The sequence below is a fragment of the Harpegnathos saltator genome, unplaced genomic scaffold, assembly GCF_003227715.2.
Source record: "Harpegnathos saltator strain DR-91 unplaced genomic scaffold, Hsal_v8.6 scaffold25, whole genome shotgun sequence".
Classification (NCBI taxonomy): Eukaryota; Metazoa; Arthropoda; class Insecta; order Hymenoptera; family Formicidae; genus Harpegnathos; species Harpegnathos saltator.
The window spans coordinates 2,434,593-2,446,917 of record NW_020230039.1 but is presented as its reverse complement, the minus strand read 5'-3'; the positions used below and the strand labels follow the sequence as shown (position 1 = coordinate 2,446,917).

The window sequence follows — 12,325 nt, the reverse complement described above, 5'->3', positions numbered from 1 at the left end:
TATGTTATTATAGGTATGTCCAACTATCCCTTCATAAATGACCACCTAACCTGGACACCTGACCATCTATCCCTCACAGAATATTTTTAATATTTCGTTATTATTGGCGTCCCATGAATTTTTTGTCACAAAAATTCTTCTGTACCTTAAACATTATCTTCTACTGAGTGTGTTAATATGTTGTTGATTATTTATTGCAATAATACAGATGTATTATTTCCAACTAAAAAAAAACTATGCCCATCTATTCCGTACTCTCTTTTCTTACCTTAGATAAGCACTAACACACACGCACATATAATCAACTTACTCTTTTCGTATCTCTCGTACATATAGATGTGTACTGCTTCGTTTTATCACATTTAGCGGGAAATAATTTAGCGAAAAACTCAGCAGAAAATAATTATACATGTGTAAAATTTTTTCTGCAAACTTTTCGTATATATTTTCATGCCTATAGATTCAGTTGTAAAAATATAACAATGTTCTGGAAATTTTCCTCAACAGAACAACTACACTGTTGGTATGTACAAACAGCAGTATTTTTGCATCAGGCAAATATGTGGACTAACTGGCAGCTCGAAATGTCAATTTCGCAATTTTTTATCATTTTCATTGGATATTTAGCAAAGCTCCAATTCACATATTTGCACGTACTTTTATTGTGTAAATACATATTTCTGTGCAACCAGTACGATATAAACTTTGCAGAAAAAGTCAGTGTCCTGTCGATAAAGTTCTCAAATATGGCATCCCCTGAACTTCTGGGAATTTTTCAGGAACAAGTTTTCTCATTGCATCGTCGACTGCGTTCCGAACTGCACTCAAAAAGTGTTGAAACCGTTTTGAAATTCTATGTACGCTCGTTTACTAAAGGGTTTGGATTCTTTCCGATGAAGTGAGAATCATGTCAAATGATTTCGATTGCGAGCCACGAGTTTGCACGATAATATATAACAGGAGCCAAAGTGACACATGAGTTGCCGAAGATAATACATGCCGATGTCACAATTGCAACGGAGGAATCGGAAAAAAACACAAATATCTTTATTACATTCTTACTTATTAAATACGAATATAATTGAGCCGATATTTACATCGTATACTGTCACTTCAGCTTCTATTATATAGGGTGTAAAAAGTACCGGGACGGCGAAATATTTTGAAAACTAAGCATTTTAGAAAAAAGGTTTCAGATCAAAGTTGTATGGTTTCAAGGGGTACATAAAACAACTATATATCATAATTTTGTTTACAGATGGCGTCACTTTCGAAATATTCGCTGATCATTACTTTTCTTAAATAGAAATCTCAATTTTCATTATGTCATCTTTTTCTACCAATTAATTTGAACAACTTTTGTTTGTAACATTTTTTTATTTACCTAATATTTGTTGAGATATTTAAGGAAAACTTGTTTACTGTTTTAATTTCATTTAACTTACGATATCTCGCTATTTGTCGGAAGTAAAAGTGGTATTGGATTTTTTTACTCTATTTAGTATCTGGAATATATTGTTACAATAGCGTCTTGACTTTTGTTAATTTAATGATTTTGAAATTTCCAAAAGTCGATAAGTTAACAAAAGTTAAGGCACTATTATAATAACATAATCTTCAGACGAAATAGAATAAAAAAAGTCTAGTGTTATTTTTCCTTCCGACAAATAGTTAGCAAGATATCGTAAGTATCGTATTGGCCAGTGTTGATCTCTTGACGCTTATTAAATACAGGGTCATTACATGAAGAAAAAACAATTCCATTAGTGTAACTAAATTTTCCGTTGCCTAGAAAAAAATAGAGACCAAATGGGAAACTCGATTGTAAGAACAGATTCCAGTAAAAGATTTCGAATCAATCAACTGTTTCCAGTTATTTCGAATTATAACGAATTATAACGAGTTCAGGCGAACTTTTTTTCGGTTGCCATAACAAAGATGTCATTTTTCATCACCGAATTCTCGTCTAGTTTATTCAGTTACATGAATTGAAATATTTTTTACCATGTAGAGATTTTCAGTTATACACAACAGTTCAATAAACAGCAACAACATTTTACATAATATTCAGACAAATCAGCGTAAACCATAAAATTTGTAGCGTAAAACATAAAATTACATATGGTCTGCATTCCGAAATGCGCTGACAGTTCTAACAGTACAGAGTATCCCAGAACAATTTTTACAGAGCTCGTGAAGACACAAAGCGGTTTAAGACAAGCATAAAGATCCTATACCGTTTTGCCATATTTACAATAATTATCGACATATTTATGACAGAAATCTGACGAGTCAGCGTGTGCCGAGATGGATGATCGGAGAAGCGTCGTAGGCGCTTAGGTTCAAATTTCTTTCATCCGTTCAACTATGAAATAGTATGTAGTAGTATGTGTAATTTAAGTCAGTATATATGTGCATTATTGTGAATCGCGCTAATATGTAAAATTTGTGTTACTTAGTCACAACGCGGCCCAGTCGATTTAACAACTGTTGGCAGTGTGCGGCGAGACGTAGAAGCGACAAAATAAAACACGAATAACGACGCATTGTTCTTTCCCTCGCTCCTACTTCTAAGATTTCTGTCATTAATAACTCGATAATTATTGCGAATATCGCAAAACGGTATGGGACTTTTACATTTATCTTAACCCGCTCTATGACTTCACGAGTTTTGCAAAAATTGTTCTGTGTAAGTCTAACATAAGTTAACAGCCAAGCTCCATATGCATTACTGAACTTCTACTAGCTCGGGATAATGTGTGGAATTAGCCGGAAGTAATTCTCTAGAATCCAATTTCGTAAAAAAGGCAGTAAGTTAAGAAAAAGACAGTGCTAACACAGTATTGTTTTCGCGTTCCGATATAATTTCCAGTAAATTGCAAGATGGTAAATTGCCTTTTTTACGAAATTAGGTTCTAGGGAATTACTGACTTCGAGCTAATTTCACACATTATCCCGAATTAATGCAAGTTCAATAACGCATATGGTATTTGGATGTTAATTTATGTTAGACGTATACAGAGTATCTGGGATCTTTTGGAAACAAAAAATTGTGTAGATTAATCAAATCAAACTAAGAAAATATGTAAATCGTGTACTCCCCCTATTTTTCAAAAATGGTAGCAGTTATTAAGTTACTAATGATTGAAAATGACCACATTTAGAGGACTTTTTAATTGATAACTTGAAAATTTGTGTACTTAATTGCAAAGTGATAAAAAACTTTTTCGCTCCAAATGACCTAATCTACAATTATATTATAATTATACAATTATACAATTATATTATATTATGGTAGCTATTTTGTCTAGTGATAGATATGAGTATATTGAACTTTGAACTCTGAATCCTAACCCTGCCGATAGCTACAATAACTGTCATAATTGTAAATTAAGTAATTTTGAATAAAAAAATCCTTTACCATTTTGTAAATAAATACGTAAATTTTCAATTAAAAGAGCCTTTAGGTATAGTTACTTTCAATCATTAATAATTTAATAACTATTGTGATTTTTACAAAATAGAAGTACATGACTTTTCTCTCAGTTTGATCTGATTAATCTTCACAATTTTTCGTTTCCAAAAGATCCTGGACACTCTGTATAAATAATGTAGAAATTAATAATAACTCCTAAGCGTGTTTGATGTTGAACACATATATTTAACAAAATTTAAATTGGTACAATAGGTAGAGAATATACTGAACACACTCTTCGTATATCGTCTTACAACATTTTTCAGAAAAGTATGTCATCTAGCACTTCCCTGTGGGCGATCTTTCTCGATTCTTTCGAGCGCCCTCTACTCACTACTCCACGCACGCCATTTAATGCTCGCAAACATTACTCCTTAGCTGCAATACACGAGATTCACACCAGCACCCTACAATAAGAAGTGTAAAACATGTCATGAGTAAAATACACGGTAATTGATGAAAAAGAAAATAAAACGTATAAAATATATGAAATATTTTTTTCGTCGTCTGATGAACTTTGAAAATTATGTTCAAGAAAATTTGTGATACTTTGTGTACCAAATAAAACTAGTATTAAATTGGCTATAATTCTAAATTTATTTTCAATTTTTACATTTAGATATCACTGTCAATCACTACATGATATTACAAATGCGTTCCATTTTCCACACTGCTGACCATTTACTGATGATTTTGGAACGACTATACGCTGGTTTCAGTAGCAGTACTGTCAGTACTATCAGAATTATTTCGAAACGCAGCTTTAAAAAAAGAAGAAACTACATATGAAATATTATTGTTATCCTCTTGAAGAATCAAGTCATTGCCCGAGTGACTAGATCTAAAAATGCGTGTATGACTAGAAATACCTGAGACCCTGTACCTTTTAAGCGTCAAGAGACCCTGTATATTTTAAACGTCAAGAGACCCTGTATATTTTAAACGTCAAGAGACCAACACTGATGAATGTGTAGGGAAAATATGCGGGACAGGAGCGGTTCTTCAATCTTCGGCTCTTCGACGGTAATCTTTCTGTGCCAGCGTAATTGCTTAACTCGTGCGAATAATATAGTTATCTCGGTGGCCGTCGTCAAGCTTTGAAATCGACCACCACGGTGAATCACGTCAGTATAGTGGCGCAATTGGTATGACCGGGAGTACCGCCGGGAGGTGTAATGCTCTTCGGGTTCGATCGAGCGGAGTAGTTCGGGTACACGTATAAAACAAATCGCCGGTCGTCGAGATTCTCTCCTTAGTCTGTCACTACCTCCCGGCCCATCGCGCGTCCTGCCGACGCGCATCCTTTGTCACTGTACACTCTTCACAGTTTCACCTTTAACCCTACTGAACTGTCTCGCTCGGTCCTGTCTTCCATTTCCTTTGTCTTCCATTCTTTCGTTTCCTTGCAGCGCTATCTCCAGACAAGTCACGACTCTCGAAGCGGACTTAATATACCTTCGTTGTCAAGTAGTTTAGGAGATTCTTCTCTCCTTCGCGCGACAATTAAACCTGATCAAGAGGCGTGACAGCGCTCGCACCAAATGTGTGCGTGTGTTCCAAAATCATCAGTGTGTGTGTGTGTGTAGTAGTAGTAGCAGTGTCTCGCGAAAAATACACTACACTGTTGTATCCTTCGCAGGAATGAGAACGTTTTTGTTAAAATAAATTATCGCAATTTAAAACAAAGCAATTTCACTGACATAGAGCAGTCACGCGAAAAATATTCCACTGCATATTTTTTTTCCTTTTTTCACAGGAATGAGACATATAATGCTTTTATGAAAATAAATTACTGTAATTTCTGAATAAATTAATTTCATTGAGAGATGCGAATACTTAAAAGGAAAGGTAGATTTTTCCGCCGGAATAATATTAAAATAATGCTGATAGATGCTGACTGATGCAGAAATATGAATATGCATGTACAGGGTGTAACAGCAACATACAGGTCAATATGACGGGTTGCTTGCCCCTATTCGGATGATAATGCAGAGGTTTCCGAAAAAAGTCACTCGTTGACTTTGTTGATAATGATATTTGCCATATTCCCAGTTATGACAAATGCAACTTACTTTGCACCGTGTTCGTTATGACAGTTTATCGACCATTTACCGACGGGAGCCGAGCCTCATTGAATTAGCAAAAATGTTTAAAAAATGAAACTGAGAAATAAATATTACGGAATAAAGCAGAATAAGTAAGAGTAATATTTAAAGAGATAAATAATACAACATATTTCCTAGTTTCGCATAATTTCTTAATTGTTTCCTCACGTTGGAAAATTCGATAGAAATTGGAGATTAGGAAGAACGATATTGAAATATTTAAAAGTCTTATATATTGTATTTCATCCATGTTTCTACAAATATCGCTTCTGCAAAAGTATGAATAGACTACAAACGCAATATACATATTGGTTGCAACTTAATCGATCGTAATTATTTGTGTTATTTGTCGTAACTGGGAACATTGCAAATATCATTATCAATAAAGTCAACGAGAGACTTTTTCGGTAACTTCTGCGTTATCATCCGAACAGGGCCAAGCAACCCGTCATACTGATCTGTATGTTGCTGCTACACCCTATACATCTCCCGCCTGATTTACGTCGCTCGGATGCATTGTCGTCATCGTCGTAGTCATTGTCTGTGTTTGTCCTCCTCTGCAAAATTTAGATTCATTTACTCTTTTGTCAATTGACACCGTTGTGTAATGTCAAGGGCGTATCAGATCTCCCACAAAGTAACACCAGCTGACGATTCGGAAAAGGTTCGGTAGGCTTAATTGAAAACAGATCTGATTGACGGGTCCGTCTCTTGTCCGCGGCTGTAAGAGCGCAAATTAGATTAGAAACGAATATCTCGGTTTTTCAGCGGGCTGCTCGCGGTCGAAGGCAATGTAGCGATAAGTTGTCGTCTCCTAACGAAAGGCATCCTGTTACAGTTGCCTGAATAGGGCGGATTTAATCAGGGTGCACGACGGGACGGATTCAGGGGCGCCCACAATAGCCGTGCTCTGCAACCAAGGAGCGGAAGTGGAGGTACTCAGCACGGGACCAGACCTCTACGTCGAGTTCGTCGCTAATTCCGAGTGGCCAGGCCAAGGCTTCAAGGCGATGTTCCAATTCCAGCCATTGGACGATGCGCCGCATCCTGGTCGGTAACGAATGACGTTACTCGTCGGCATTACGAAAATCCATCCTTCCTCGACCCTTCGATCCTGCCACAGCCACAGTCACCGCCTTCCCTTTCCCCTCCTTCTCGTTCCTCTTTCTTCGGTACCGTCTCATCTTGCGATGTATACCGCGGCCATTGGTGACGCGCTTTCACCCAAGTGAGCGCCCAAAGCCATGGGGCGAGCCATTAAATTATCCATTACTTCACGTCGCGTGCTGCTGGCCGGCCGGGCATCTTTCGGGCTTCTTCATCGCCCGGGCCATTGACCCGACGACTGTCCATCCTTCTTGTTCGTACGGCGATTTTCCGTTATTAGAGACGTCGCTGTGCACGTCGACATCGAGTTTCTTCTTATAAAGCAGACATCGCGAGTTTCTTATTATAGCGTAGCGATTAATCTTTCCACGTGAGGAAGAATGAAAGATATTCCTTTCTATAAGATATTTCGCATTTTCAAAAGAGATTTCAAATACTTTTGTTATAAAATCTTTTTCACTCTCTGAAAGATTTTACATCTTAAATATTTCAAGTCTCTCTTTGCGTCTCCCGATAATATTTCATATTTTTTGATAATATTTCATATTTTTCGCGATTTCAGTTCGAACGATTCCCCGGCATGAAAGTTTCGTTGTGTTGGCTCGAAGGAATCAAAGAGAGTCGCTCAAAAGTTATCAGATCTAGATAAGAGTAAGTGATTGAAGCGAGCGCCAGATCGCAGACTCAGCCGGTAGCGGGCCGAATTGAAGCTTCGAAAACTTCACATCGCGCGTCGCTGCGTCGTCAAAATGCGAAAGCACCACGAGGTAGAACTGCAAGGCAACTTTTCACTAACGACGTAGTCGCTTTTCGCAGTCGGCAAGGAAGAGCACGGAGCTTTCAAACGCACCGTGATATCCAGAGAGCTTGCGCCGCTGCTCGGCAGCCTCTTTGCTTGCCCGGTAATCGCGGGTGCATTGGACTCCTTTTACATGCCGTTCATCGAATTTACCTGTCGTTATTTCTGCTCCTCGCAACTTTGCCATTAACGGATATGCAATGCGACGATAAACGGACGTGACGTGAAATTGTTTGCGAAACGAGGAGTGAATTTCGTACCTTGGCTCGATATATCCCTTTAATTGTCGGCGATACCTTCGCAGATTCGATCAGCGCCGACATTAATCAATATTACGACATAATGTGTCTCGTCTTAATCCTTTGTTGCGCGCTCACTTGAGCGGGAAAGTGCGCGCTGACGTCTTTACGTATTTACGAGGCGATGAATCATGCAGGCCGGGCCTTTGTGCTAAGGTAGATTGGCCGCGGTCCATTGCACGTACACGATTCCCCGTTGTAATTAACGGCACTGTATATATTCCGGGGATAATTACAATAATGTGTTTCAGAGCTGGACAAGGTCGTCCCAGGGGCCGTTACGGGGAACCCCAAGCACTCGGTCATCGGACCGGCTGTCAGCGCTACCAGTAAGTATACGCTGTGCATGTTGCGCGCACGATTTATCACCTTTCTTAATCAATAATCGCCCCGCTGCTGCGCCCCATGACACCTCTGTCTCTTCCTTCACGAGAGGAGAAAGTTCACGTGAGTGAAAGGACGCCTCTATAAAATTGGATTCTATTTTAGACATGACAGGTGCAAATTGCTTCAGCCTGTCGTAAAATAGCACTATGGTGTCTAGAAATAAATGCGATAAAAGAAGCGGTTAAAGATCAAAGATTGGCGAGTGATTATGTGCGATGTGATGGAAAAGCTCTGCGATGATGACGCCTGCTGTCGTGTGCTTGTGGATTATATCGAACTGAAGAAGAAGGTTCTCTACCATTTTGCAGACCATGTAAAATTCTGAGTTATTAATTGAGGAAAATTAGCAAATAATCGCGCGCGAGGCAATGTCTTAAACCTGTACTCGTCGCTCGCAGAGGAAACACAAAATAACGTTTTTCTTTTGTTCTTAAAAGTTTGACTTAATTTACAGAAACGTGACAGCACTCAGGTGTTTTCATTATTCAGAGTTCAGTTTGAAACATTTCTACCTAAATTTTTTTCTAAGATATATATTGTAGAAAAAATATTGAGTATAAAAATTGTAGGGTTTTTACGGGGATGTATGACGGTGACTTTAAAAATTATACGGCTGTCAGTTTTCAGGGCTATTTCAAAATCAACTTTTCCTTCTGTGAAAAGAAGTCTTTTGCTATTGTAGAATTTAAAAAAGCATAAAATTTTGCATTCGAAACTTTTCGGAATTTCCTTCTTTAATGTTTTTCGCTAAAAAATTTTAGAAAAACTCAAAATGCGTGAATGCCTTGTAATCTTGCATGAATATGCATCTGTGTGCGAGTGCAGGAAGGAAAAGAGAAAAAAGAACGATTACAGTTGTTATAGAACAGAGCTGGGGCCGTATTCCGTACCTGCATGTCGACAGTTGTCGCTATCGTTAGCGACATTGCGCGGGTTTTTCATATAACAAAAAAGCTGCGCAATACTGCTAACGACACCGACAAGTATCGGTACGCGAGTACGGAATACAGCCCCAGGACACGATCTGCACATTTCGGATGAAATTCAGTAGGTGACGCCTACCGTCCCCCTCGCACCACTCCGCGCTTAGTGGCCGGAGCGACGATCGCGGTGCACTCAGGCCCGTCGCTGTATAAGAAATCAGCTGGGGCGTCACATTATTATTAAAATTGTTTCCTCGTTTAATAATCACTTTAAAATATATATGTTTATGCGTTATATACGTATGTGTGTATGCGTATATATATATATATATATATATATATATATATAAATTATTGAATTTCGCTCAAAATGTGCAGATCGTGTCCAGCTCTGTTATAGAATATAAACATTCTTAGTAGTAAATAAAGTAGCATAAAGTAAATAAAACTTTGAAGATGAGTCAATTGAAATCAATCGTACGACGGGAATTCAAGAGCTGAATTTATTTCTGTATGGAGTAAAATAGTGGCTATTTTGAAAATTATTTATAAAAGGGAAAACCCTTTGCCTCACTCGCACTCGCATACACATGCATGTTTATATAAGGTTACAAACAATTCACGCATTTTAAATTTCTCTAAAATTTTTTAGTGAAAAAGATTGAAGAAATAAGAAGAGAGTTTCGCATGCAAAATGTTATATTTCCTCAAATCCTGCAACAAAATATATTTCTTTCCATTTAAGAAAAGAAGTTAGCGTTGAAATAACCTGTTATATCAAATAACCTGTTCAATTTGACTTGATTTACAATCACACCGCGAATGTCGCGCTTATCGTTAGACATCTTGCAGCGTTATAGGCAGCTTCATATAAAAATTATCGCGCCGAATGGCTGAAATGTAATCTTGAAGACGTGACGAACAGTCGCGCGGAAACAGGATACTCGATATAAAATAAAATTTTACCCCAGATGTAACACACTTTTATGAAGTCTGAAAGAATAAGTGTAACGTCAACCCCAAGGGTATATAGCCCCTGTCGTTGTTTAAAAGGATTATTTTGATGTCTTCAACATGAGCGCCCGGCGAATACGTGTAGAAATATGATTTTCCCCGGGGGCTCTCGGCACATAACTTCTCCGTAACGCGGCAGCGTATAAACTTTGTGAGTACTTTGTGCTTGTAGAATCATCACCCGTATGTTATGGGCGTGGCGAAAGCTCGACGGACTAGGAACTTTACGGCTTTTTCATGAAAATAAGATGCTTGTCTTATATCCTAAGTATCCGCTATAAATTCAGTTGACAAGTAGCTCCAGTCGATGACTCGGCTTCTGCCTGCCTGCCCGCCTATTCATTCATGACGGAGAATTTAACTTGCGATCCCCTTTATCGGAACGTGACTTTGCAGGATGCGAAGTAGCAGCTGCTAAATATCACGGATACTCGTGAAAAATCGAGTATATACAAAACTTTTGTTCTCCTTAGTTTCTCATCAGCTTGAACCATGCGCGGTATATAAGCAGTGTTTCCTCCGTGTGCTAATTGAGCAAGGTACTCAATTAATTATATCATTGATTAATAATACATTTGTACATCACCAACCGATATATTTTTTATTTCCTGTCACAATATCGGGGTGAACGAGAAGATTGAAATCGCAATTTCTTAAAATGAAGATCGAATCACAAAAATCACATTTTTCGATCTGTCGTATTACATTTTATATCAATCTAAAGAAAAAGAAAACTTTCAATATATATACAGAGTGTTCGGGATCTTTTGGAAACGAAAAATTGTGAAGATTGATCAGATCAAACTGAGAAGAAAAGTCCTTTACCATTTTGCAAATAAGTTGTTCAAGTTATTAATTAAGAGAGCCTCTAGATGTGATCATTTTCAATCATTAGTAACTTAATAACTATTACGATTTTTGCAAAATGCTATTTGATTTTTCTTCTCAGTTTGATCTGATTAATCTTCACAATTTTTCGTTTCCAAAAAGTCCTGGCCAATCTGTATATATATATAGGCCAGGACTTTTTGGAAACGAAAAATTGTGAAGATTAATCAGGTCAAACTGAGAAGAAAAATCAAATAGCATTTTGCAAAAATCGTAATAGTTATTAAATATAGTTATTAATAATTATATATATATACATATATAATTTGGTAATTTTCGAAGATTAATAAGTTAACAAAAGTTAGGGTACTAATGTAGCAATATATTTTTGAGACTAAATAAAGTAAAAAAGTTTAGTATTATTGCTTCTTTCGACAAATAGTTAGCGAGATATCGTAGGTTAAATGTTGAAAAAGTTATCAAGTTTTCGTTAAATATCTCAAAATATATTAGGCAAATAAAAAATATTTCTGGCGAAAGTTGTTCAAATTAATTGGTCGAAAAAGATGATATAATAAAAAATTGGAATTTCCATTGAAGAAAATTGATGATCGCACAGTTAAAAACGTTTCGTATTTTTGTTAAAATTTTTTATGCGTAAAAAGTTTTGTGTTAAATTTTTTACACGGACATGTGTTAATTTAACATATCGTTGTTGTCTTACTTGGACTTTCTTGTGTTAAATTAAGATTAACTATTTTCAAGTGTTAAAATAACACAATTTATATGTAAATGCATGAATTATTGCTCTAACATATTTTATATGTTAAAGCCAATACCTAAAATGTGTTACTTTCCTTATTATAACAGTTATTATGTGTTATATTATATACAGATTGGATTTTTAACACATAGATTATGTCAATCTAACATTTTCATTTCACCAAATCATTGATCATTATTTTTCCCAAATGTTGAAGTAATTCATTGTATATCAATTTTACACTAACTGTGATTCTTGACGGCACTCAAATGTTAAATTTTTGTGTTAATTTTTTACATATCATGCGTGTTACTTTTTAACATATTGCTGTATGTTAAATTAACACATAAATGAGAGTGGATGATTTGAAATACACGAAATATGTCAAATTTAACACATTTCTTACAGTGTATATATATATATATTTTTTTTTTTTTTAAATCTTCGAATGATATAAATAGCTTGAGAACTAATAAGTTTCGTCTATAGACTTCTAAATATTCATCATTTCGAAGTCACTTTGAAATATTTGGTTAATTATGAATATCTCTATATAATATATCATAATGACGTATAATTCAATATAATATCATCCAAATATCTTGAATATATCTCACTCGGAACA

The 12,325-nt window shown here is 36.4% G+C and overlaps 1 protein-coding gene across 1 annotated transcript in view; it reads left to right on the top strand.

The window, feature by feature from the left end:
* LOC105183745 (Sol1) overlaps positions 1–12,325 on the top strand; it is a 455,377-nt gene that overhangs the window by 139,275 nt on the left and 303,777 nt on the right. Inside the window, exons 5-6 of the mRNA XM_025298993.1 lie at positions 6,419–6,630; positions 8,037–8,114. Of these exons, the coding sequence (XP_025154778.1) occupies positions 6,419–6,630; positions 8,037–8,114 (290 nt within the window). The remainder of the gene's footprint in view (positions 1–6,418; positions 6,631–8,036; positions 8,115–12,325) is intronic.